General features: G+C 46.8%; 2 protein-coding genes and 1 pseudogene across 2 annotated transcripts; 1 reads left to right on the forward strand and 2 right to left on the reverse strand.

Moving 5' to 3' along the window:
* Positions 1 to 1762: 1762 nt before the first annotated feature.
* Positions 1763 to 7832, reverse strand: PHPT1 (phosphohistidine phosphatase 1). The gene is made up of 3 exons (XM_074210656.1): positions 7584 to 7832; positions 3326 to 3450; positions 1763 to 2062 (listed from the first exon to the last, which is right to left on the reverse strand). Exons 1-3 carry the CDS (start codon positions 7747 to 7749, stop codon positions 1970 to 1972), a joined length of 384 nt encoding a protein of 127 aa, XP_074066757.1. The 5' UTR covers positions 7750 to 7832; the 3' UTR covers positions 1763 to 1969.
* Positions 7572 to 11093, forward strand: LOC141505121 (non-histone chromosomal protein HMG-17 pseudogene; annotated as a pseudogene).
* Positions 10501 to 27706, reverse strand: AJM1 (apical junction component 1 homolog). Its single transcript, XM_074210651.1, has 3 exons — positions 27402 to 27706; positions 18768 to 18853; positions 10501 to 18640 (listed from the first exon to the last, which is right to left on the reverse strand). Exon 3 carries the CDS (start codon positions 18579 to 18581, stop codon positions 15603 to 15605), a length of 2979 nt encoding a protein of 992 aa, XP_074066752.1. The 5' UTR covers positions 18582 to 18640; positions 18768 to 18853; positions 27402 to 27706; the 3' UTR covers positions 10501 to 15602.
* Positions 27707 to 27918: the final 212 nt, after the last annotated feature.

Raw genomic sequence — 27918 nt, forward strand, 5'->3', positions numbered from 1 at the left:
TTTAGGTTTTTCCAAGGCAAACAGGGTTAAGTAGCTTGCCCAAGGCCACACAGCTAGGTAATTATTAAGTGTCTGAGACCAGATTTGAACCCAGGTACTCCTGACTTCAGGGCCGGTGCTTTATCCACTACGCCACCTAGCTGCCCCGTAACTTGTATTTCTATTATTAAAATTGGAGCATTTATGTTTGTTGGTATCAATTCTAGGACTATTCATATCCTTTGAACTCATATTTATGAACGCAAATCTGTGCAATTCTATTAAAGTTTGGAATTATGTGAGGAAAAGTCACTAAACTGTTTCTGTGCATAGATTCCATTACTAAGCATTATAGGTCAAGGAGATCCAAGGCAGAAAGGTCCCAAATATATCCAAATATTCATATCAATACTTTGCAGTAGCAAATAACTGGAAACCAAGTGAGTACCCCTGACTGGAAAGAGGATAGGATAAACTGCAGCAAATGAATATATTGGAGTAATATTGTGCCACAAATTCGAGGAATTTAGAAAAGCATAGGAAGACTTAGAACCAGGAGGACCATGTGAGCAGTGTCTACATTTAAAGGCAGTTTTATGTTAATTGCGAAATCTGTCCCGGAGAATAGATGAAGAAACAATTTCCTACACTAGACAGAGATGACAAGTAGTCTTTTACAAAGGTGGATTTCAGGAGTGGTGGTGGTTATCAGGAAATAACTGTGGTATAAAAACAAAAAGATATTAATAAAACATTTAAAAACAAATGTGGGCTAGTTTTTCCCAGGTAACCCTAACCTTATTTTACAGTCCATCATGGAATTTAGAGAAAAAAAATCCCTAGTCTAAGTCTCCTGGGTTTCAGAAAATACCAAAAGTTGAGTAAATGGGTGGAGCAAGCAAGGTGAAGGCAGAACCTGGGTCTTAATTGCGCAAGGTCCTGCTGGGGCCCCTTCCCCAGATGTCCTTGAGGATAGTGGCCTCAAGCAGAGGCAATCAGGTCATAAACTGGGGCAGAGAAACCCTAAGGAGAAGGCACACAAGGGGCTAGGGGAGGTGCTCATTCTCCTTCCTTTCCTTATCAGGCACTAAAGGGACTGGACTGGTGCTCTCCTGCCCTTCAGCCCCAGGATGAGCAGCTCATACCACACTGTCTTGCTAATTTTTCACGGGACAGGAGGGCAGGTACCCATGGAAAAAGGAACATTAGGTTCTCTAGTACTTGTTGCAGCAAGAATGAAGAGGACAATGCATTGATACTAGAGACATTCTTCATCATACCTCTCAAAAATGGACAAAGGACCCCTCTTCCTGTCATTAGAAATTGGTATGGTCAGGAAAGAGAAGCAAACCAAACCAAATCCAGCATCAGGATTCATCAGGAAGTCAGATTGTAAGGTTGGGGGAGAAGATCTGGCATATCAGGGTTTCCATTTGCTGGCTAAGGTCAAACTCTCAGTCCTCCTGGTCTTGTATGGCCATAACATTATGAAGGAGCCCCCTCCCCTAAATGAGGTCTTATGTGATTCTCTTCACCCACTCCTGGATCATTCTTTTTTATCTACTTATTTATATTTATGTCAACTATCCTTCCGCAACAGAATGTTAAGTCCTTGAGGGCAAGGTGAATTTCATTTTTGTCTTTGTAACCTCAGCAGCTAGAACAATGCCCCTCACTGGTATGTAATCCATGTCAGGGAGTGAAGGTGAATGAAGGCCACAGACAGACACACACACACACACACACACACACACACACACACAAACACAGCGGGGCCCAGTACTGGTGCTACCACTTTTAATTTCATGTGGGGACTCTGTGCCTGAAGACCCCTGGGGACCCAGCGAGGTACCACAGTGCTGGAAGGCACAATGGGAAGCAAACACCAGGCTATTGCCAATGTGCTCCTGAACACAACACAACAAAAAGGTGGGGGATGAGAGTTCAAGGGCAGGTCTGACAGCCAAGGAAGGCAGAAATCCAGGCCCTATCAGTATCCATCGTCAGCCCAGGTCACTACATAGTTGGGGTAGTGAGCTTTGATTTTTTCTGTCGAGAGAGAATGTTGAGCACGTCCAAAACCCTACAAAAAAAGGAGACAACACTGTCAGATTCTTGGGTCTCTCAGGGCTCTCAGCATCTCTGTCTAAGAGCCCTTAAACTTATCTATCATGCCCCATACATTCCATGCTGAACTTGTAGCACACCCTGAGAGAGTGGATAGCAAATCTCTAACTCCACTCCTTGCTCCAGTGTATATAACTAGTCTCTAACCCTGAGGCTTGGGGACTCAGCCTTAGGACCTTTTAATATATTTCCCCTCTTCTTTTCCCTTTTCCCCATCCCCACAAATATTTTCTTTTCTCAATAGGAAACAGGATCACAGATTTAGGGAAAGAAGGGACTTGAGAGGTTATAACCCTCAGTCTAATTCCTTTTATTTTTATTTAAAGTTTATTTTTCATTCTAGACTATAAAATCCAAAAAAAAGGGGGGGGGAATATCCATATACACAGCAGGCCAAATTCTTAAAGAGACAGTGCGTCTCCTAGTATAGACTGGTCCTCAGCTGAAAGCTGAAAACTCTTCCAATCCAAGGGGAATGAATGCCCAAAGAGCACAGTTTGGGTAAGAATTCTAAGGTCAGGTCTTTGGACAACATCCTTACTTTCCATATCACTGTTAGTGCTTTTTTCATAGGTGGACCTTGTTTTATATACTTTATGCCCTTTTGAAAGGTTGTTTGGAATCATGTGTCCTTTACGTTGGGGTTCCAGGAATGGGGATGGGTTTTCCTGAGCCATCCACATTCTCCAGTCAATGACCAATGATATGTTTGGTAAGGGCAATAAAAATTTCCCCCTTAAACAGACCTCACATTTTTTATGGGGCCTGTAATTTTATCTGGGCGGGGAGATCCTGTTGAAAACTTGTACCAGTGCAGATCAGCACCTTCAAAGCCACCTGTGGGCACCAAACTTAATGTTTATTGACTAAATGTCCCAGTCTTCCTCGGTCAGAGGCCACCTTAATTCATTTTATAAAACACTACCTCTCAGATCTCACACAGCAATATATTTTGTCACTGCTTACTGTATTAATCATATAATACTGTATAAGTACCTGTATTTGAATCATCCTTCTACTAAACTCTAAGCCCCATGAGAGACATATTATATGTTCCCTAGAAACTCCCAATTGTCTGTAAACTATACATTTAATTAAATATTTACTGAATGACTAAATTTATCTATAAGACAGCAAGCAAAGATCAAGGATATAGGCTCTTGCTAAAGAAAGGGAACCACATTTTTCTCTATGCAAAAATAATTCCAGTAGAGCTCACCATGGAGTAGCCATACACATGAATCTTCTTGTCTTGGCTCTGGTGAGAGATTCGGCCACCACCCAGGCACTCACAGTCAAAGCCCTGCTTCTGGATTTCTTCTGACACTTTATCATAGATATCAGCTGAGGGAAAAGGGAACATTGTGAATATAACAAAGACAGCCTTGATCTTAATGTTACCAGAGATCCATTTAGCTTGGCTCTGATCTCAAGGGGTTCCAATTCAACTTCTTTATAAAGGGTCTTTTTTTTATATTTTATTTTTTTCCAATTACATGTAAAAAGAATTTTTAATCTTTGTTTTTGCAATCTTGAGTTACAAATTTATCCCACTATCAATCCCCTTCCCCCTCATTGAGAAGGTAAGCAATTTGATAAAGGTTATACATGTGCATTCATGCAAAACACATTTCCATATTAATCACGACGTAAAAGAGAACAGATAAATCAAGAAACATAAAGTTAAAAAACAAACTCAGGGGTGGCTAGGTGGCACAGTGGACAGAGCACTGGCACTGGAGTAAGGAGTACTTGAGTTCAAATCTGGCCTCAGACACTTAATAATTACCTAGCTGTGTGGCCTTGGGCAAGCCACTTAACCCCATTGCCTTGCCAAAACAAAACAAAACAAAACAAAAAAAAAACTCAGTATGTTTGGATCTACATTCAGATTCCAACAGTTCTTTCTTTCTGACAGATCCACCAAGACAAATAGCATTTTTCATCATAGGTCCTTCAAAATGTCTTATCTTTGAATTTCAGAGAATAGCCAAGTCATTTAGTTGATATTGTACAATACTGTTAATGTGCACAATATTCCCTGGTTCTGTTCACTTCACTTTGCACTAGTTCATATAAGACTTTTCAAGTTTTTCTGAAATCTGCCTGCTCATCATTTCTCATAGCATAATAGTATTCCTTTACAATCATATGCCACTTGTTCAGCTATTCCCCAATTGATGAGCATCCCCTCAATTTCCAGGTCCAAAGATTTGTATTTTTATACAAATAGGGCCTGCATTACCAACCCACCTTTTAAAAATCTCTGTGATACATACCCAGTAGTGGCCTTGCTTGGTCAAAGGGTATGCACAGTATTATCACCCTTTGGGCACGGTTCCAAACTGTTCTCTAGAATGACTGGATCACTTCTCAACTCCATCAACAGTGTATTAATGTCCTGATTTTCCCATATCCCCTCCAACATTTATAATTCTTCTTTAATGTCCTATTAGTCAATCTGAAAGGTGTGAGGTGGTTCCTCAGAGCTGTTTTAATTTTAAATTCTCTAATCAATAGTGAGCATTTAGAGCATTTTTTCATATGACTATAGGTCTCTTTAATTTCATCTGAAAATTGCCTGTTCATATCCTATGACCATTTATCAATTGGAGGATGACTTGTATCCTTATAAATTTGACTCTGTTCTCTATATATTTGAGAACTTTATCAGAGAAACTTGTTATAAAATACTTTTGTCCAGCTTTCTGCTTCCCTTTTTAATTTTGACTGCACTGGTTTTGTTTTTGCAAAACCTTTTTTGAGTTAATGCCATTGTAGTTACCTATTTTACATCTTGTTATGTTCTCTATCTCATTTGGTTATATTCTTCCCTTATTCATAGATCTGACAGGTAAACTATTCCACACTCCCTTAATTTGATTATGGTATCACCATATCACTTACTCAGATTTTATTTTGGTATGGGTGTGAGCTGTTGTTCTATATTTAGTTTCTGCCAAACTGTTTTCTTAGTTTTTGGTAGTCTGACTGGTATGTAACTATTAATTTAGGTTGAATTGTCATTTTTATTATATTGGCTATCCAAAAGTAATTAATATTATCCCAAATGGTTTAGATCTGACTTTATTTGGGTGAAAATGTTTTATAATTGTGTTCATGTAATTCCTGGGTTTGCTTTGGCGGGTAGTCTTGACTGTAACTTTAAATGAAATTTCTCTATCTCTTGCAACTGGACTTTTATTGGTAATATATAGAAACACTGATGATTTAAGTGAATTTATTTTAAATCCTGCAACTTTTTTAAAGTTGTTAATTATTTTAAGTAGGTTTTTTATTGATTCTCTGGAATTCTCTAAGTATACCACAGTGTTATTTGCAAGAGTGATGTTTGTTTTCTCATGCCTATTCTAATTCCTTCAGTTTTTCTTTTTTCCATGCTATAACTAGCATTTCTATTACCATATTGAACAATAGGAGGGCATCCTTGCTTCACTCCTGATCTTTCTGGGAAAGTTTCTAGCTTAACCCTATTAGAGATAATACTTACTGCTGGTTTTGGATAAATACCACTTATTAATTTAAAGAAAGCTCCATTTATTCCTATGCTTTCTAGAGTTTTTTTTTTAAAGGAATACTGTTTTGTCAAATGCTTTTTCTGCACCTATTGAAATAATTATATGATTTTTATCCTTTTTTAAAATTGATGTGGTCAATTATGCTGATACTTTTCCTAATATTGAAGCAGCCTTGAATTCCTGGCATAAATTACCTCTGTGGAATATAAATTCCAAAAGTCAGATCTTTGGATTTATCAAGGTTTATCATATGAAGTGTATGAGGCTTGTGATATATTGCTGTAATCTCCTGACTAGTATTTTATTTAAATAATTTTATAACAATAGTTATAAACAATAACAATTAGGAAAATTAAACTACAGCTTTCTTTCTGTTTTTTACTCATTCTGGTTCAGGTATCAGTACCATATTTGTATCATAAAAATAAATGATGGCATATTTCAATTCCCCCCCCCCCCAATATAAGGTTATTTAAACATTCTATCTCCAGTTAATTTGGGCAATTAATGTTTTTGTATATATTCATCTATTTCACTTAGCTTATCAGCTTTACTGGCATATAATTGGGCAAAATAGATTTTATAATTGCTTTAATTTCCTCTTCATTTTTGATACTGGTAATTTGGTTTTCTTTTTTCAATTCTATCAAATTAGCTAGTGATTTATCTATTTTGATTTTTTTCCCCTCATTAAAACCTTCTCCTGGTTTTAGTTATTTGTTTCACCAATTTTCTTACTTTAAATTTTATTCATCTCTCCTTTGATATTCAGGATTTCCAATTTGGTGTTTAATTGGGGATTTCTAATTTGTTCTTTTGTTTTTTAATTGCATGACCAATTTATTCATCTGCCCTTTTTCCTCTTCTTTGATCATGTCAGACCTGCAAGGAACTTAAGAGGATCTAAATTCAAACTTTTCCTATGAATAGGACGTTGCAGTTTATAACTTGTATTTAACAGTTTTGAAGCAGGACATTCATTTGAATCCAACCTTAGTCATTTACTAGCTGTGTGAGCCTAGGCCGGTCATTTCATCTCAAATCCTGTTTTCCCATCAATAAAATGAAAATAACAACTCACTGGGTTAGTTTATGGAACAAATATGTATATTTGTATGTAATGTATATAAAACCTAGCGAATCTTTAAAAAGTTATAGAAATGTGAGCCATTCTCATGGACTATTTAGGATTGAAAAGGAATTTAAAAGATCATCTAACCAATCTCATCTTGTAGCTGAGGAAATTGGCTAAACGACTTACCCAAAGCATAGATTATTTTTATTTTTATTCATGATCTTAGTGTTTTTGCAAGGCAGTGGGGTGAAGCGGCTTGCCCCCGGCCGCACGGCCGATTTGAAGCGAGGTCCTCCGGGCTCCGGGGCCGGTGCTCCACCCCCTGCGCCACCTCGCCGGCCCCGGCGGACTTTCAAGAGCAGCTGGGTGGGGATCGGGCCAGTCCTCCGCCTCCGGTCTCCTGGGCAGCCCGGCCGCCCGCTCTCCTCGGGGCCTCCCCACGTGTGCGCCCTTTGTCGCCGCGGCTCGGCGTTCTCCCTCTCGCACCCGGAGGGGCGCGCGGGCTTGCGCGGCCCGAGCTCACATTTGACGAATGAGGAAAAGAAGGGCGAGGCGGGTCAAGAGTCCGGCCACGATGGTTAAGTGTCAGAGCACGGATTTGAACTCGGACACTCAAACTTCAAATCCAATGCTCTTTCCACTGTACCACGGCAGTTACGGAGATGGCGGCGACGGCGCAGCCTAGTGTGGGCAGCGGGCGCCGCGGGCCTCGGGGGAGCGCGCAGGGACTGACGCGGCGGCCCGCGCCCCGGGCTGCACGTGCGCCTCCCGGCCCCGCCCCGCCCACTGAGGCCTCAGCCTATGGCTCCTTCCCCCGCCCCAGGCCCCGCCCCCGGCTCCCGGCCGCCCCCGCGGCTTCTCACCGTGGTACTCGGCCCACTTGTAGCCGCGCACGATCTCCTTGCTCGGGCAGTCCCGGCCCTCGGAGGGGGCGCCCCGCGCAGAGTGTACTCGGATGAGGACGTACTTGAAGACGCCGTCGGGATCGATGTCCACATCCGGGATCTGAGCGAGGCCAGCCTCCGCCATCTTTCCGCAACGCGCTAGCCGACCCCCTCCCACCAATCCTCCACACGCCTTCTCCCCCTTCCCCGGAGCGGCGCGGAGAGGGCGGGCGCAAAGCCGCAGAGGAGCCAATCAGGCCCCCCGGAATCCCTTCCCTCGCCACGCGACTAACCGAATCCTCCAAGGGAGAGAATCGACCAATCAGAACTTAGGAGGTCACTCGCTACGCGGGTGTCTTTCTTAAAGGGAAGGCTCCACTTCGGAAGCAGCACATGCTAGGGGCTTCAATAACGCAACACGCCACCACAGAACGGGACAGACGCCTTTGTAATGCTCCCTTTTTTGGAGAGGATGAATGGTTGGAATATTTGGGACGGCCCCTTAAAGAGGTGGCTGCTGCAGAAGTAGCTTATTTTTACAATGTAATTGATCTCCTGCGCTGTTTTGATTTTTATAATTGACTTAGTATCTACCTAAACTCACCTTCTCAGGAATGCAGTTTTTCCTTAAGTTTGAAGGCATGGTTAGAAGGGAATATTACCATACTTGCGTTAGTCCCAGAGACAGCTGTTGTTTGTAACCCTCAACCAGCTTAACCTGGCGCCATCCCCCCTCCAAAACATTCTCTCTGTCCTGGCCTATTTTTTTGTGCAATTAGTAGAGATTTGATCTCCCTCTAGGGGACCGGGTGGTACTGGTTCCCTAATAAATATTATAAGAGGCAGATGAAGTGCATAAAACAATATTACTTGTCAGAAGTCATGATTAGCCATTCCTGAATGCCAAATTTTTTCTAGTAAAACTAAATTGCAATATTCCAAATTTGCCTAGCCTCCCCCCCTTCAATCCTGTATGTCAAGAGAAAGGGTTGCGTTAATAGACTTGTTCATTCCATCAGTTCAATAATCAGGGACAATTTTAGGATATCTGTGATGGAGAATACCATCTGTATCCAAAGAAAGAATCATGGAGTTTAAACAAAGACCAAAGACTATTACCTTCAATTTTAAAAAAAAATTTTGCTATCTCTAATATTTTATTTTTTTCCTAAAGAATATATGATTTCAGGGGCGGCTAGGTGGCATAGTAGATAAAGCACAGGCCCTGGAGTCAGGAGTACCTGGGTTCAAATCCAGGCCCATACACTTAATAATTACCTAGCTGTGTGGCCTTGGGCAAGCCACTTAACCCCATTTGCCTTGCAAAACCCTAAAAAAAAAGAATATATGATTTCTCTCAACACATTCAATTTTGATCCATATATAGTATGGAAACAAAAATAAAAGAGGGCTGCCCCTTCTCACTGGAGTGGCTGGCTCTACTGAGACGACCAATCTGATCTTTGTTAATAGTTATACAAATAACTATTAATAAAATAATTTTTCTCAGAGTATGTAACTCAGTTTTTTTTTTATTACATTCCTATATGTGAAGAGAAAGGGTTGCCCCTGAGGAAGAGGAGACGGGAGCGACCCCTGGATCTGCCGCCACCTGGGCTGCAGCCTGCGCCAGACTCCGCCACTCCCGCCCCTCCGCCGCCATGCCCAAGAGAAAGGCCGAAGGAGATGCTAAGGGGGACAAGACTAAGGTGAAGGACGAACCACAGAGGAGATCCGCGCGGTTGTCCACCAAACCTGCTCCTCTGAAGCCAGAGCCCAAACCCAAAAAGGCACCTGCAAAGAAGGGAGAGAAGTTACCCAAAGGGAAAAAGGGAAAGGCTGACTCTGGTAAGGATGGGAACAACCTTGCAGAGAATGGGATGCCAAAACAGACCAGGCACAGAAAGCTGAAGGTGCTGGAGATGCCAAGTGAATTGTGTGAATTTTTGATAACTGTGTACTTCTGGTGACTGTACAGTTTGAAATACTATTTTTTTATCAAGTTTTATAAAAATGCAGAATTTTGTTTTACTTTTTTTTAAGCTATGTTGTTAGCACACAGAACACTTTGTTTTGAGGGGATGGGGCAGATGTTACAGATAGGATGTTTCAGAAGCTGGGTTGAAATAGGTAGGGTGTTTTTCCCCTCCTAGTTTTTGAGAGGACTTCTCTTGAATACCAAGAGGAGGTTCACACATACCCCAGATACATAGATAAGATCACTGATACCCTCAATGGATAACTTCAAAAATGTATACTTCTTCCCTGTCTGCCATAAGCATCAACCTGACTCCTCTAAACCTAGGGGCCTATCAGGATCTGCCCCTTTTTCTCTCCTTTCCCTACCCCCAAATTAATTGTGTTTGATACCAGTCTTTCAGGTAATCTGGACTTGAATTATGGCCCCGAGGAGGCCTCCCCAAAAAAGCCGAAGTTCCTTTCATATTGGGGATCTTTTCCAATTAAGAATTCTGCAGTTTTCATTTCCTCAAAGTCAGGGTAGGCTCATGAAAAGTTGTTAAACAACATAGGCTCAATGTGAAAGTGTCCACCCTCACTCTAAACTTTCCCTGTTTAAAGTATAAAATAAAGACTCTTCATTGGGTTTTATAGTGACTTTGTTTTGGTAGTCCATGGAGGAGGGGAGTTTGAAAGTGTATACTGTTGCAGACCGTAGCCCATGTCCTGCCTGAATTACCATGATTGTTTATGAAAAGTATCTTTAATAAAGCTGGATACAGTTTGAAAAAAAAAAAAAGAAAGGGTTGCCCCTTCTCATTGGAGTATTGGCCAGTCTGATCTTTCTGAATAGTTATATGAATCAATAAGTTAAAAAAAAAAGAAAAATAGTTATATGAATCACTATTAATAATTTTGCTCACAGTATGTAATTCAGTTTACTTTTATTATATTCCTGCATATCAAGAGAAAGGGTGGTCCTTCTCATTGAGGATGCTGACATCACTGAGGTGGCCAGTGAGATCTGCTTTCTTAATAGTTATATGAATCACTAGGGGCGGCTAGGTACTCAGTGGATAGAGCACCAGCCCTGGAGTCAGGAGTACTTGAGTTATATGAATCACTGTTAATAATTTTGCTCAGAGTATGTAACTTAGTTTACCTTTATTATATTTATGGCCCACAAAAGGCTGGAAAGGTAAGGTTGGAGTCAGATTGGATAAATGCTAGACTGAGGGTTTTTAGCTTTATTTGATTTAAAAAATCAGGGAATCATTTAAAAGTGTTAAACAAGTATAAGACAGATCTATATGGATAGGTGGAGTCAGTCAAGAGGAGTTGGAGGAAGAGATTTAAAGACCATCTAATTCAACCTCTCATTTTAAGGAAACTGGGTCCAGGTCAGGGTCAAGTTCTGAATCCACGTTTTTTAACCCTCAACTTCATTGCTCTTTCCATGATGTATCTGTGAGTGGGTGTGGAGAATGGGTTTAATGGAATAAACACTATGTGAATACAAAGATGAAATAAGATACTGTTTCTATCTTAATGGAACTTACAATATAGTAAATGAAGGTAGGTTGGGTGAGTGAGAGAGTTATAACCGGCCTTGTGGTGACTTGGAGAAATTCTGAAGGAAAACACACCAGAAACCTTTATGTCGAATGGGTTTTAGGCACCTAGATCCTACCATCTTACTTTCTCCAAGCCTCAATTTTTCTATAGGAGAAAAATTTCGCCAAAATGTTTTCCAGACGTGAAATTCCTTCCCTTGGTCCATCAAGCTTCCCTCCCATTCCTCCTTGGAGAGTATCCTTTAGGACTGCTGTCCAGGGTACTGTCTCCCCTTTTACCAGTTCCTTTCCAGCCCTAGAAAAAAGACACTGCAGTCAAGTTACATTCAAGTTCTATTTTATAATTATCTGAAGGAACTCCAACCACCTCTGGAATAATCGTTTCCCTCTTCCAGGGGACCATCCTCCCCCTCGGCCATCCAGGACCCCGTTCCAGCTGTGCACAGAACGCAATGTTCCGCTCCAGGATCCGAAATACTCATGCGCGGAGCGCAACCGGGGCTGGAGTTACGTATCCTGTGGCTTTGGGAAGCGCACGGGGAGGGGAGGGTTGGGGAGGATCAAGCCGGAGGGAGTGGCGAAGCGGGACCAGGGAGTCCATCCCGCCCTCCCATCCTCCGGGCTCCTTGGGGTAACTTAAATTGATGGGGGAAGGTGGTGGGGAGGGGAAGGAGCGGCGAGCCGCCGTGCAAATACGCGGTGGTGCAAAAAGAAATCGGGATTGGGAAAGATAGGCGCATTAATCTCGTTTGTGCCCTTCTTCCTTCACCAGTCGTGGGAAGTTAGAGAAGATGGGGACAGGGAGAGAGAGGGTCGTGACCAGCATGGAAAGGGAAGAGACTTAGTGGGGGTGAAGACCAATTGTGCAGCTTAAGAGATAGGGGTTCTGAGTTAGGTCTCCAGAGTCGATTCCTCTTCATTATCCATCCCCTAACCACATACACAAAGGATTCCTAGGCACTCCCTGTCTCCGAGATCATGATTATCTAATTCCGCTTTCTCCCCATCCTGTCCCTAGAAGCAGCCTTCATGTTGGAAAATTTCAGGTCCAAAGCTGTCTCTCCCTTTGAAGCAGAGGGCAAAGTTGATGCAGATTTGATAGGACAAGAGAGAAATGCTCTTTTCTCCCAACACAGACACAGAGAAGCTGCATGTGTGGGGACACACAAGAATAACATTCCAGCCTGAGTCCATGTTTAGGAGGGACCAAAATACTGTGAAGGGAAACCTTGTCATAGTTCTCTTTAATTCTGTGTGAATGAGAATACGAGATGCTACGTGTTTGGGAGGGGAGGAAATTTAGAATCCCTAGGGGTAAGTGAAGGATTGACCAATCTAATTGTACCTCTTGGAACTCGGGAATTAATCTAGCCCTAGGGGCCATGTCACTTATGGGAAAACAAGAGAGATCTGGCCCTGGAGGACCCACAGGATCTAAATGAAGGTATATGGACCTTGGCACAGAAAAAGTCTCCATGCGAATGCTTATGTATAACTGTTCACTATGACTTTAAAAGCCTCCCTTATCTCCCTTCATTCCCTTGCCCACTATAAACTTTCCATTCCATTCTAGCAAAGCAGCTTTCTGTCTCAGTTCTAAAATGTTACCTTTGATTCCCATCTCTTAATTCTTTGGCCTTTTCCATCTCTGTGCATTTGTACTGTTTCCAGATTTGAAATGCTTTCTTCTTTTTTCATCAGCCCATGACCCCTTTTTTTGACCTACATCGGCTTAAATCCCACTTCCTTCAAAAAGCGTTACCTGACTAATCTCACCCTACATTGATCTTGTGATATTTTCTTAGCACTTGAGCATATCCTTGGCATTTGTTACTATGTACAGATTTTTCTATTTTTCTTGTCTCATGAACACTAATGGCAGGAAATGTCCCCCTTTTCTCCAACTTATTACAATACACATTTCTAAGTGAATATTTAGATCCAGAGAGTGACTAGTGTGTATTGCTTGACCAGTGTTTCTACATGGTGGAAGTCTTCACTTCACTCCCACTTCTCAGCCTCTCCTCTCTACTTTAGGCTTTCCTACTCTTTTGCCTTTTCTTTCACAGCCTTGCCCTCCATCCCTTGATTTCCTTTGAGAATCTTTCCTTCCCCTCTTCTCCTCCTCCCAGTAATTCTAAACTGGAGTATCTCTGTTTTGCTGAAGTTAGGTACTCCCACCTCACTTCCACTTTTCAGAATGTTTTCTTTCAAGGCTCAGCTCATGTGGTTCCCCCCTTCCCCCTTTGGTAAATAAAGCCTTTCTTGCTTTATGTGCCTTCTATCTTATTTGTGAACATGTTATCTTTGTCTCCCTTCCCACCCCCCCACCCCCACTTCCACCACAGAATATAAGATCCTTGAGGTCAGGCACTGTTTTTTCTTTGTATCCACAGCACCTTGAATATTTTATGTGCTTAATATTTGTTGATCAAATGTGTCTGTGCATATATTTTTGTATGCACATGTACATTCTTCTGTAAAATCATTCTCTGTTGCCTATTTTGACATTGAGATGACTTATATTAAAAAGGTTATGCTAGTAGAATCCAAGTCTTGGCAGGTCCCAACATATTGTACGACTTTAGACCTGGTAATAGCCTATAGACATCTGTCGACTGAATCTAAATTTGGAAGGCCTCATCACTAGGAAATTGAGTTTCAGGTGAATTTTTTTAGTCACAGCATTTCTTGAAGACTGACTACTAAGGAATGAAGGAAGTTGTGATTTATATCAGTTGTGAAATCACACTGATGAAATTATAGATTCTAATATATGTTTATATAAATGTATTCTAATAATATTATGTGCTCATCTTAGCTCCATAATCAGGAGCTTCTTAAAAGGGACTATGTTACCTTCTTTCCCTAATACACAAAACAGGACTCTGCCCAAAGGAGATGCGTACATGGAAAGGGGAGAGTTTGGGGACTGAAGAATTTCTTATTCCAGAAGCTCGGGGAAAGTCTTGCCTGTTTTTCTCCAGTAATTTGGGCAGTAGCATTTCCTGCATCTAATAATGACTTTGTCTTCCCTTCATCATTCTCTCTTAGGGCCAGAGAAAGGACTTGGTATTAAGGGGCAGGAATATGGCTTATCATCAGATGATGATGTTGGAGGACTATAGAATTCTCTTCCCTCCTAAACTCTTTTCAAAGATCATGAATTCAAGCAGGTGACAACATACCCAACTACACACAACTAGTATGTGAACACCTGCTCACTCTCCTGGGGCATAGACTCCTACCTCCAGGTGTGTTCAGGAACACAAAAACAGGCACATTAATCTCCTCCCCCAGACTTGGTAACATTTTTCTCCACGGAGAGAAAAGTCCTAGGTTAGGCCCTGTTCTCCCCTCCCCCCAATCTCACACACACACACAAACACACACACAATCTCTATGAAACCAGTGTCTCTGTAAAATGGATTGGGAAGGGAATAAGGTAGAGTGGGAGGAGGAGAGCTATAATAACTGACCATGAGTTGGATGGAAGTTCTCAATCCTTTCCCATTCTGCTTAGCACCATTCCTTTCCTCCAACCCCTTTCCCTAGTTTTCTTTTATAATCAAAAACTGAATTTTGGAGTCCAGCTGAGATGGGCTATTTTTCTAGGGAAATGGGGTAGAGAGCAGGGAGGAGAAGGGTACTTAGTGTATGTCTTCTCAATTTGAATAAAATGAGATTTCTCCCCAAATCCTCCATGGGAATGGTCTGAGTAGGACAATATTCAAAATGACTAAACTGTAGCTTTGGTAACAAAAAAGCTCGGGATAGGGATGATGAGTGGGCATGAAGAAGCACCTGTGAGTGGGGTCTGGAGGAAGGAGAAGGAAGGAACCAGTTTCTCACTCTGAGCCTATGACCCTTCAAGTCCCCAAGGCAAGAGGCTCGTTTCTTTTTTTGTTAGTACTAGCGTTGGCCCCAGAGATTGGCTAAGTCAAATGGATTAAAGAGTAGCCTAGAGTAGGAGAGAAGAATGATAGGCAGAGAGTGGCCTGGACCAGTGTACCTCTCCTCGGCAAACCAAGAACCCCCTGAACTGCCACATACACACCTTTGCCAGAAAGTAGGGCTCAGAATAAGCCCCGGAGTAGCCCCTACTCCTCAGTCTACCTAGAAAACAAAGGAGGATGGGGAATCGAGTGATGAGAAAACTATGCAGAAGAGTAGGGAAAGGAACCAAAACCAAGAGAGGAGTGGACAGGGCGGGCCAGGGCCGGGCTCTCCTGGGAGCAAGGCCAGGCCAGGGCGGGGCCCAGACGAGGAGTTGGCGCCTTTGTGAAACAGCGCGCGGGCTAGGAGAGCCCGTTGGGTGCCAGGCCCAGTCTGGAGATGCCGTTGGGAATCCCGGGCGGTTGGAGCACGCGTCCAGAACCTACCGTTGTGTGTGTGTGCGTGTGTGTGTGCGCGCGTGTGTGCGTGTGTGCGCGTGTGTCTGTGTGTGCGCGCGCGTGGAAGGGGGTCACATGATGTCATCGAGCAGGTTGGCGCTGGCCACCCAGTCCAGGGCTCGGGGCTCGGAGGCGGCCATTATCATGCACATGAAGGGGCGGCCGGTGCGGCGGTCCGTGGGGTAGATGGTGGTGGGCGTGAAGCGCCGGTTGGCCTCCACGTACTCGCAGAGCTGCTCGTAGATGCGCGGGTACTCGTGGCGCAGGAAGACGCCGCGCAGGCGCAGCTCGCGCTGGATGTGGATGAAGGCCACCTCGCGCGCGCGGCGGCCCGCCTCGCCCTCCTGGCCCAGGCCCGCCGTGCCGGGCGGGGGCGTCAGGATCAGCGTCTCCATCTCGGGCTCGCGCCTCGGGGCGCGCCGTCGGCGCTCCGGGCTCCCGGGCGCCGCCAGGGCCACTTTGGCGAACTTGCGCACGGTGGGCACCGGGCTCTTGGGCGACGGCCGCGCCGGCACGTCGGGGCCCACGGCCACGGTGACGTTGAGCAGGAAGCACTCGGCCGGCTCGTACTGGCGCCCGGCCGCCTGCAGCTCCTGCCCGTAGCCGCCCAGCGGGTCCGCGTAGCCGCCCAGCTCTCGCAGGGACAGGTAGGTGGGCGACATGAGCAGGCTCTCCAGGCCGAACTGCAGGAAGTTCTCGGCCGAGCCCGGGCTGGGGAAGCCCAGGAAGAGGACGCCGCGGCCGCGCGACAGGAAGCCCACCCGCGCGATGCGCGAGAAGGCGCGGTGCACGGGCGGGCTCTCGCGGCAGAACTGCAGCACGTGGCGGCAGACGCTGCCCACGCGGCCGTAGACGCAGCTGGCCTTGTGCACGTCCCAGTCCTCGCGGCGGCAGTGGCGCGAGCAGTAGTAGGTGTAGCAGCTGTGGCACGACTTGAAGTAGAGGCAGGCGTTGAACATGGTCTCGGTGCGGCGGCACTTGGCGTTGGAGCACGTCATGAGGTCGTCCTCGTCGGCGCTCAGCTCCGGGGAGCCGCCGGCCGTCTCGTCCCGGGGGCTGGGGGGCGAGCCCGGCTCCGGCTCCGGCTCGGCCTCGGGCCCCGGCGGCGCCCGCGAGGGCCCGTCGCTCAGGAGCCGGCGCAGCTGGCGGCCCAGGCTGTCGCCGTCGGGCGGCGCGGCGCCGCCGGCCGGGGGCTTGGAGTCGATGACCAGGTCGGTGATGAGCTCGTCCAGCTGCTCCAGGCTGCGCTGCCGGGCGGCGGCGGCGGCGGCGGCGGAGGGGCCGTCGCGGGCCGGGGGCCGGGGCGGCGGGGCGGCGGCGGGGCGGCCCCCGAGGCGCTCCCAGCCGCCGCCGGCCCGGCGCTCGGCCGCGCGCAGGTCGTTGTCGGTGATGGTGATCTCCGGGGTGACGTACCAGGCGCGGCCGGGGCCCTCCCCGGCCCGGCCCTTGTCCGGCAGGGACGTCTCGGACAGCGACAGGGCCGCGTACCGCTTCGGGGAGCTGGACAGGGTGACCACGACCGGGGGCCGCCGGCCGTCGGGGGAGAGGCCCCGGGGCTCCCGCGGCTCCCGGCCCAGCAGGTTCTCGTAGCTGCGGCCCCTGCACAGGGGGTCCTCCCGGCGCGGGCCGGGCGCCAGGATGTTGTCCCACGAGCGCGAGTAGTGGCGGCTGTCCGTGGCCAGGCGCGGCGGGCTGGCGCCGGTGCCCCCGGGCCAGGAGGACAGCAGCGCCCCGGGGCCCGGCGGCGGCAGGGGGGCGACCTGCAGCGTGCGGTAGGGGAGGGGCTGCCAATCTCCCCAGGACTGGCTTCCCCCACGCGGGTAGGGGTACGTCCTGGACGACACGTTGCGCTCCCGGTACTTGGTGTAATCCTCGGTGTAGAAAAGGCGGGAGGAGAAGGCCCGGGAGTCCTCCACGTAGCGGGGGTCGTCTCCGAAGCGGGGCCCGTAGCAGCGGGGGACGTCCCCGTAGTAGGCGCGGGTGGGCGGCTCCTGGATGGGGAAGGTTCGCGCCTCCTCCAGGTAGTAGCTGCGCGGAGGGCTGGGCCCGGGGGGCTCCTCGGCGTAGTAGGGCGCGGGGTAGGGGCGGGCGGCGTAGCCGTCGTAGGAGGGCGCGGGCAGGGTGGGGTAGCCGCCGCCGGGCTCCTCGGTGTAGAAGAACTTGGTGGGGCCCGGCGGGGCCGCGAAGGCCGGGTAGTCGCGGGGGGCCGGCCCGGGGAAGGGCCCGTCGCAGTAGGGCGCCCGGGGCTCGGCGCCGTAGGAGTCGCTGGGCGTGGGCGTGCGCGACAGCGCCAGGTGGCGCGGCCCGGGCCCCGGGAGCCCCCGGGGGGGCAGGGGCAGCCGCGCCCAAGCCGGGGGCTCCGCGGGGGGCACGGAGCGGGCCCCGCGGGCGGCGTGCTGCAGCACGGCCTCGTCCGGCTTGATGTCCAGGCGGCAGCGGACGTGGGGCGCCGGCGCCGGGGCGCGCGCGGGCTCCTCGGGGGGCGGGACGCAGCGGCCGGCCGGGCAGAGCGGCGAGATGCGGCTGGCGCTGCTGCGCTGCGGCTGCAGCTTGATGGGGTGCAGCTCGTTGGCCAGCGCGCGCATGGCCGGGTAGGGGGGCTCTCGCCTCGGGGAGGGCGGCTCGCGGGGCGCAGCCCTCAGCGCCTCCCGGCCCCTCCGGCCGACCGGGGGCGAGGCGGGCGCGGCGGCCGGCGCCAGGGCCGCCTTGGCCCTGGGGGCACTTTTGGAGCGGGCCCGGCGCTTGGGCTCCCCGTCCTTCCCGCGGTGGCGGGGCCGGGGGGCTTCGGGGCCCGGGGGGCCGCCCCGCTGCCCCGCGGCAGGCGGCGCTGGCTGCTGCCGGTCCGGGCCGCGGGCTTCCATGGCCGGCCCGTCCAGAGCCTCTAGGAAATCGAAGCTGCGGCAGTGGCGCTTGTTGAAAGGCGCGGGAGCCGCGGGCCGGGACATCGGGCTTTCACATGGTGGGCCACCGGCTGCGGGGCCCGGGGCGGCCACCTTGATGTCTTGGTATACGGTCGACACCAGCAGATCCGGCGGGTCCGTTCGGGTCATCTTAAAAGAGGCGCCCACGCCACCGGCTGCGTCTCAGACGGCCTCTGCGGAGTCTGGCCCTGCAGAGGAGTGGGGAGGGGGGGAAGAGAGGCACGCTTAGAGGCGCCGGGCCCGACTTCCCCAGACTCGGGGGTCTGTAAAAGGGTTGGGATTGGGGATGTCACCGGTTTGGGAATTCATCGCTACCTGGAACAGTAGTGCGGCGGCGACTCTGGAGGTCTGATGCCGGTGGACCGCCCGAAGGAAGCTCCATTCCTGCTGGTCGGCAGCACCTAGAAAAAGGGACCCAAGGATCAGCTGGAGGCTCGAGGCTCTACTCCTACTCTCTCCCTCCCACCTAAGGCAGCTCGGCTTGGCCGCAGCTACTCCTCCCATCGTCAGAATAGCCTGGAGTGTTTGAACGAATTTCTGGCCTTGTGGTTTGTCCACCTCTTGGCTGCTGACAACCGTTTCTCCATCTGGGACTTGGAATAAATCCCTGTCACAGGATCTGGCATGGTTCCCTCTCCGGGGCTAAAGACCAGTTCCTGTCATTTGGAGGGTGCAGGGGAAAACTATGTGGATTCCAGGTCAGGAAACCTAGGCTTTTTTCATCATTCACTGATCAGTATCCAACCTAGGACTTTTTCATCATTGACTGACCAGTATCTGAGCAAGTCACCTCTCTAGCCCAGTTATCCCACCTGTAAAATGGGGATAATTCTTGTTTCACCTACTTCACAATTGTGAAGAAAGCTCTGTAAGAGCTGAGCTATTCAACAGGGAGTTCCCACTCAAGAATTTGAAGCTGGTGTTGCCATGGTTACTTGGCTCTAGTTAGGGGATGGGAAATATTCATTAATGGTCCTATATGGCAAAAGACCTTGTCATGAAGGATCTTGGGCTATTAATTAATTAATGAGTTTTCTATATAAACTCATAAGGCTGACTCCTAAGAAATCACAGAGGAACCAGTTCTCCTGTCCCTGCATTACGGGCACCTGTTAAACACAATTTTAGAGCTGGAAGGAACCTCAGATGCTTCTAGATTAGGAATCTCCTCTCCAACATCCGCAGGAATCTTTGCCTGAAGACCATTAATAAGAAAACCCCTCTACACTCCCCACCCCCAACCCCATTTCACTTTTTTACGGATCTAATTGTTAATATACTTGTCATCCTCTCTGCGACTTCCACCAGCTGCTACCGGCATTACTTTGTGTGGTCAAATAGTAAAAAGCAAATCCTTTTTCAGAGCATGCATGATGAATGCATGAGGTCATGAGACTAGGGCATCATGATACAATAGAAAAAAAATGACTTGCTCTAGGGTCTGAGAACATAGGTTCAAATCCTTCATCTGGCTTACTTTTTTAAAGTCATGTTAGCTTCCTTAAGTCTGTTTCCTCAACTGTAAAATGATGATATTGGACTACATGGCCTAGCATGTCTTCCAGACTTTATGATGGAAGGGAGACAGACACATGGATTCAGGAGAGGCTTCTCAACCCCTTTGGATCCCTTCCCTGAGATCCAAAGACTCTAAGAAGGGAGAGTGTGGTATGGTCACAAATATATACTCCATCCTTTCAGTGTCTACATTGGCATGTGGCTAGGCACTCTGAAAGACCAAAGTTCAAGTCCCATTGACACATATTGGAGGGTGTAACCCTGAGGAAGTTGCTTAATACATGGTGCTGTGGAAGGAATGCTGTACCTGAAATTATAGGATGCAAATTAGGATCCTAGCTCTTCTGCTTATCTTCGAAACTCTAGCTCTCAGTTTCCTTATTTATAAAAATGATGGGGTGGGGTTAGATGACCTCTAAGATCCCTTCTAGCTCTAGATTATCCTATAGTATCTAGTATTATCCTATAGTTGCTATGCACAAGACCACCCATATAATTTCAAATGAGGCCCCCAGAAAGGAGATATGTAGCACAACTTCAAGATATGCTACCCAGGAGGGTTGGGCCATAAATACTCCAGATTCCTGCCCTCAAACATAAATGAGCTCAAAATGGACAATATAACAGTGAGGACTGGGGAAACATGTACAATCTCTAAACTTGAATGTTCCTCACCTTAAATAGCACAGGTGGTCCCAAAGAGTCTTAGCAGCCAAACAGAACTTTTAACTATAAGTTATTACTATACCTTTACCTGTTTCCCTGTGGTCTATTACAGTGAGGCTGAACATAATGGTAGATGTCTAATGGTGTATTTGTTTAATTGGCCAGGAAAAAGTACTCCTTCCAGCCTCCCCCACTCCCCCCCCTGTTTTTTAACATCCAAATTTTCTTTATTCAAATAGATAGTATAGGTGGTTCTATACAGGTTGAGAAATGCCAAAGGAATATTCACATTCTATTCTACTCCTGACATACTTGCAACAATCCCTAATTCACACTTTCCACTTGAGCTAAACAAAAGTCTCTAGGGCCCAAGGAATATTTAGGGATCAAAACTAGATCAGTTTCTGAGTGGCCTACGTAATACTCTATCATCCTAGGAGAAACTGTAATGTTGTGGAAAGTAATTATTGAACATTGAGCTTGAGTCAAGAGGAAAAAAAGACCAAAGTACTAAGCATTGAGCACTTTACTACATGCTGGGAATGCAAAGATAAGCAGAACGACAGAACATGAGGTGATGTTTATTAACCCTATGACTGTGGATCAGTCCCTTAGTGTCTCTGACCTTCTGCAAAATCTGCAAATAGAAGATATTTACCTTACCCTCCTCCAGAACAAGGGAAGCACTTTGTATTAAATTGACCATGTATAATGTCAATGTATAGAAAGCCAGTTTTGGGCCATAGACCTAGCCTCAAGTTAACCTCTTTGAGCCCTTTGGAAAGTTGCTCCACCATTAACTCCAGCTGCCTCACAGGCAATTATAAAAGCTGTCCCCAAATTTCCCAGTCTGTATTGGCAATAGGAGACTCTAATCTCTGTGGATATGGATAGAACCTTCTACCACATTTAAAGTGCTGTGGAAGTTTAAATTGTTAGTAGAGTCATATTTTTTAATACTGTTAGTCTTCCAGAGATAGGAATAATGACATTTTATCAGATGAATTAAACTTGCTGGGGAATCGAAGCGATTAGGTGAGAAAGGGTCACATGATATGTATCAGCAAGGAGATGGATGATGTGAAAAGGAGCAGATCATGAGAGGGATAAAAGAATGGTCATGTATTAAGAGGACCACAGAGAGTTCTAGGTTCAGTGAATATCCTATGATGAATTAATGAAAGGACATGGACAAGAAATAGATAGAATCAGATATCTGGGCCAAGGAGCAAGGTACACTGGTGGAGATAGCATGCACATGGATAAAATCACAATTTTAAGATGAATAGACAATTCTGTGTGCTTGAAATCAATCTGCCATCACTTAACTCAGAGGAGGGTGTGGCTCCCATGTGAGAAAAGTGTTGAGGCACAGAATTGTTTGAGGTAGCTGGATGGGGGCAGTGGATTGGACTCTGGGCCCAAATCCTCAGACCCCCACTAGCTCTGTGACAGCCTAGTTCTGCCTTAGTTTCTGCATCTGCAAAATGGGAATAAAAGTAGTAAGGATAAAATATAACTAACATATCTATATTACTGTGTCCCAGGCACTGTGGTATTACAGATTTCATTTGTTCCTCACAACCCTGAAGACAGAGGTGAAATGATTTATGCAGCTTCATGCAGCTAGTAAGGTCAAATATGAACTCAGGTCTTCCTGAATCTAGTCTCAGCCACTGTGCTGCTAAGCTGTTACCTAAGTAATGTTGGTAAAGTGCTTTGCAAACCTAAAAATTCTATGTAAAAACTAACTCAAAAAATATGCAGCATCATATACACATTCAAATTTATCTATGCATGTTTAATTATAAATATTGATCTCCCTTAAGTACCCTGATTCCCGGTTCATCAAACTCATCTCTCATGATTTGCACTTTCACTCCCCCCTGCTCATATAAAGGGCTGATTATAGCCTTGCTCACATTACCTGGAGCTGTTCCACTTCCACGATCCTATTTTCTGACCATAACTGTTTCCCTTTCTCTTCGAGCCACCCATTCTTTATCCCTATGACCACCTCAAGGCTCTCCACCTCTTGTCTTTCAGGTCATTCAACTTGCTCTGGCCTCACTCTATTTTGGTATTGATCCTATAGTTAACTAGTTCAACTCCACAGCCTTCTACACTCCAGTCCCTTTCTTCTTTACCTAGATTGGATTATATTCTGTCAGCCCTGATTTGTCCCATCATCTACCTTCTCCCCTCCTGCTGAAATGCTGCCTTGTGTGCTGACTGCTATGTACTGTGGCTGGAAGCTATAGTCTTGCTGACAGACCTAGTACACCTTCATGTGGATATATCAATCCAGACTCTCTGCTGCAGGGTAATTCTGTTATTATTCCATAATTAACTATATTCCCTACAATGGCTGTTCCAAACTTCTTTTAACACCACCTTTCCTTTCTCTCTTCTCTTATCAAGTCTCCTATTTTATTAAATAGAATCCACCCATCATTCCTTCTTTACCCATCTTTTATATTTCAAAACCTCTTATCACAATCCTAATGGAGACCATCAAGTGGTGACATGTGTCATCTTCACCTCAACTACTACTTCCACTCAAACCTCCAATGGAGACAGTTCAGAACCCTATGCCCAAGAGTCCTGGGAATAGCAATACCCTTTATTTCATCAACTCTGCTTAGAGCACACTCCCTCCAATCCAGTGCCGTGATGAACAGGGATCAGCACCTGTGGAGAACAGATTCACTACTGCAGATTATTAGTACTTCACCACCAATTATTGAATAACTGCCACTGATGGACTGGTGAGCTTAAGAACCCCATGAAAATGTACCTTCCAGACAAGCTTTCAGTTCAACTTCAAAGTCCTCATCCAAAGGAGGATCTCTTTGTGGAAAAGGGGTCAGCCATCTCCACAAGCTGAACAAGTGCCATCAAAAGGACAGGCAAGGGATCCTAGGTAAAAAATACCCTGTGCTGGGCAGGTCAAACCACTGCCACTCCCCCACCCACCTCTTCCCCTTTGACCTCAAAAGGAAATAGTTTAGATCTCTGTGTTCAAGAATCTTGGGAACAGCAAACTCCCCTTCATTATCTCCCCTTCCAATCCAATGCCTGCAGTCATCATCCAGGAGTTAATTTGTGGAATTTCAATCTGGCAACTGTTTCTGCAGGGTCAACACCCTGCCTTCTTAGCAACCACAATCACTGAAGACCTGGGAGAGAAAGTTCTTGCTTCCAAAGTCCTTGGCCTTGTTACATGGTGTAGTCTCAGAAATGGATATATTGTGTCAGTGAACATTTTGAAAAAATACTATTTGCTTTGAAGCTGTATCAAGGACCATGAGGCATTTTCATGTGAGCTGCAGCTGAAACTTTTTATGTGTTAAGGCTATTTGAGAACAGGGGCACTCTTTGTTTTCCCATCCAGTGGCCCAGGTCTTTGTTCATAGCAAGCACTGAGTAAATGCTTTTTAATTAATTAATTAATTAATTCATCCATCCATCCATCCATCCATCCATCCATCCATCCATTCATTCATTCATTCATTTTTTTGCCATAATCTCTTCCTAAGATGTTGGTCCTGTTCTTCAAGGCTAGCTAAATTAAGTGTTTGATATAATTCCCTTTCATCCTCTCCGGAAGCTTGTCTCTTAGAATACCCCTCAGTCTTTCATCTTCTTATCCAAGTTATTTACAAACTAGCCCAGTCTCCCTTATCTTTAAAAAGCCTTCCCTTCAATCATATCCATCTTGCCCTTGAACTATTGGCCTGTGTCTTAAATCCCTTTCATATCAAAGTCTTAGAAAAAGTTTTTAGAGGTCAATTAGTCAAACCTTGTTTTATAGCCAAGACAGTAGTACCTTGAGAAGTTGTGACTTGCTCACATAATACAGAAAGCAACTGTCAGAGGCAGGATTAGTCAGGTTCCCTGACTTCTTTTCTACCATGTCTTTCCTTCACCTTTGTGTAATACTGATAATTTCTGATTCTCTTCATATTTTTCTGAACCATCATTCCCAGTTTCCTTTGCTGGATCATCCATATCCAGTTTCCTAACTATGAGTGTTGCCCCCCGGCCCATCACAAGGCTCTGTGGACTTTTCTTTTAACCCCCTTTCTTGCTGAACTGAGTTGGTTGCCTCCAATTTATGTGGGTGGCTTTCTAAACTCAACTTGTCCTTAAATGAGACTTATCTCACTCTCCTTACCAACCATCCTCCATAAAATGTCTCTGTATCTGTGACTGAGCTTTATAACCTTAGTTTTTTTTAAGGCCTCATCTCTCTTCTTTGCAAATCAGCATTCTGCCAAATGACCCTGGAAGAGGAGAAAAGGGCCTGAGAAGACTTCTTCATAAGTATTTACCTCCCAAGTCCCAGTGCCCATCTGTATCATTCTTATACCCCTTTCCCATCACCACACATAAGACCTAGAGGGGGAGTTCTTTACTAATTCATTTCTTAATCTCTTCACCACATCATTCTTTCAATTTTACCTCCATATTTCTGGAATCTATTAATTTCCTCTCATGTGGCCAAGATCCCATTTTTGTCTTGCAGTATTATTTTCAGCTTCCTAATTGGACTCTCTGTTTTCATTTTCTTCTCCTTTTTCATCCTTCATAAAGATGCAAAAACTGTCTTTTAGCACAGGTCTGACCATGGTACTGCTGCTCAAGAACCTTGAATGACTCCCTATTGCCATTGCCTTGTTGAATGGCTCCCTAAATCTCTTCAAAATATAAATGCAACCTAAATATTGCCTCCCTTCATGCAGACCACATTATAACAAAATTGATCTTGCCATTCCCTAAACATGCCATTTCTCTATCTCCATACAATTATCCTGATTTTCTCCCTTCTTCCCTATGCTTGAAATGCACTTTCCTTCCCTCTTTTCTTGTCTTCATAGAATGCTTAGTTTCTCCTTCATTTCTGAAGACCAAAACATCAGGGAAGTGATGTCATGACAAACACATGAATTGGATTTGAGTGAAGGGGTAAGGTCACACAATAAGAATCAAGTGTCCGAGCCTGGATTCAAAATTCTGTCCTCCTGACTCCAAGGCCAGTACTCTATCCGTTGCACCACTTAACAGCCCACTTTCATCATCATATTATATAATGAAATATAACAAAAGTTACTTAAAGGAAAAGGCTAAAAAAATTCTTAGTTGCTGATCTTGTGAAGTTCCTTGAGACCACAGACTTTAATTTTTGTCATTGCATCTTAGTATCTACTAGCTTTATTACCTTAGCAGGTGCTTAGTGTTTCATTGATCTGCATTGGTGGAGGTATTTTCTAATACCAGTAGTTGCCAAGATCCAAATAATCAGGTGTTAGATCAAGAAAGAAAAACCCTGGTTCCTAATGCAGCACTTTGCATAAATAGGTCCATGATAAATGTGTACAGAACATTAGTGCCCAGAAGGAAATTCCAAGAGAACTCCCCCCCCCCCGCCCTTTTCAGATAAGTTGTTGGGGCATACTCATGAAGCAATTGTGTCTGAACCCCAGCAGAAAATCTGTTCTGATATTAGCATAGGAAGGGTTGGTCCCTCTTATGACTGGGCTCCATGGAAACTAGGGGCGCCTACAGTAGGCTCACATAACATTGGGAATGAAGGGTAGGGGGAAAGCCATCCAACAGCTAGATTGCCTTCTCATTGCCTTTAGGAAAGACCCTCCTCTGATGATGGCAGAGCTCTTACTCTGCAGTTACACAACAGTGTTCCTTTTAGTTCTCACTTCTCTTCCCCTACATCCTTAAGTCCCCTCTGCAGTCCCCAGGGTTTCTTCCTACTTGGTGATAACCATCTCCATTCAGCAGTGTCCAGGGAAGCCCCAACCTTGAGGGGGGATGAGGACAGAGCTGTTTTCCCCAATTGATACATCACTCCTTAAGTTCTTATACCTATCCTCTGCCTATATTCCCATCACAGGGCAGACAGACCAGCTGTATGCTGACCACACCTTCAAGAAGGGGGGGATGGGGGTGGTGACACGGCCCCTAGGAGGCAATTCCTGGAGGGAGGTGGGGAAGAGTTGTACAAGTAAAAGATGGATCTTTTAAAGATTTCTGAGGACTTCACCTACACAATCAGTTTTATGCTTTTTCAAGCCCCCATCTATTTCCCCTATAAACAAGCAGACTCTTTGACAGAAGAAAAAGGCTTGGGGAGGTTTCTCTAGCTCAGATTTTCCTCCCACCTCCCCCTCCTACCCCCCTCACCTCCTCATCCCATCTCTACCCTTCCCCCATTCCTTTCCCTTTACTCGGTGCCAGAGAAAAACTAGGCCTTGGGGTTGTTAGGACGGCCCGGACCCCCCTCTTCAACTAGGGTGGGGGCATCTTACTGGGGCAGGGACCAATTGCCGTTCCCTTTCCCTGCTTCTCGTTTTGGGGGTCAGACGCCCTTCCTAGGCCGAGGTATTGGGGAAAATTAGGGTCAGGGAGAAGGAGGGGACTTTCAGGGGGGGTATCCCCTCCTCCTGCAGGAGCTGGTCTGCGAGGGGTTGCGTAGCGGACCTGTTCCCTCCCACCTGCTCCCCCAAGAGAGATGCTGTCCAGGTCCCGGACAGCTCTGGAGTCGGCCCGCAGCTCCACGGACTGGTCGTCCCCAGGCTCCTCTAGGAGCTGTCCTGGGGACTCCCATCACCACCACACCACACCAGCACCAGCTCCATCATCGCCTCTGGTCGCCGGAGGACATTTGGGGACAGAGGGAGCCGGGTTAAGGATTGGGGTCCCCCGCGTGTGTTTCTCCCCCCACCTCCTGCGCTCTCGATCGCTTACCTTGGAGCCCCCCGCCCGGGCGCCCTCTGGCTGCCACGACGGCCCAGGGGGGCAGCGCGGCCCCGCACTCCCGGCCCGGCCCCGGCCCCGGCCCCGGCCCCGCTCCAGCAGAAGCTTGGAGGCAACGCGCCGGCCGGGCCCCAGCTCAGTGCTGCCCCCGACGGCCACTCCTGGGGCCGTGCTTAAAGGGGCAGCGCATCCAGGGACCGCCCCAAGCTAGGGCAGATTAGGTGGGCCACCCGGCTCCGACCCGTGCCCGGTCAACCCCAACCATTCCCTTGTTCGAAAGCCAGCCAGTCTCATTTTCCAGGCGATGCTTCTTCCTGACCATCGTGTCAGAAAGATCTTCCTTATGGCTAACCTTGCCATACCACACTGCCACCCCCTCCTGAGGCAGAAGCCCTGTAATTTGCTTGACCTTGGGCCAAATATCCCTTCCCTAGACTTTAGTTTTCTCATATGTAAAAAGGGGTGGTGGTGGACCAGGTCTTTTTTTTTTTTCATTATGATCCCCTTT

Source organism: Macrotis lagotis, chromosome 1, assembly GCF_037893015.1.
Source record: "Macrotis lagotis isolate mMagLag1 chromosome 1, bilby.v1.9.chrom.fasta, whole genome shotgun sequence".
In the NCBI taxonomy this organism is placed as follows: domain Eukaryota; kingdom Metazoa; phylum Chordata; class Mammalia; order Peramelemorphia; family Peramelidae; genus Macrotis; species Macrotis lagotis.

Coding starts and splice junctions, on each gene's coding strand:
- PHPT1 (XM_074210656.1), bottom strand. CDS start 7,749: ATGGCGGAGGCTGGCCTCGCTCAGATCCCGGATGTGGACATCGATCCC. Junction 3,451..7,583: donor CAAGTGGGCCGAGTACCACG/GTGAGAAGCCGC, acceptor CTTTTCCCTCAG/CTGATATCTATGATAAAGTG. Junction 2,063..3,325: donor ATGTGTATGGCTACTCCATG/GTGAGCTCTACT, acceptor CTTTTTTTGTAG/GGTTTTGGACGTGCTCAACA.
- AJM1 (XM_074210651.1), bottom strand. CDS start 18,581: ATGACCCGAACGGACCCGCCGGATCTGCTGGTGTCGACCGTATACCAA.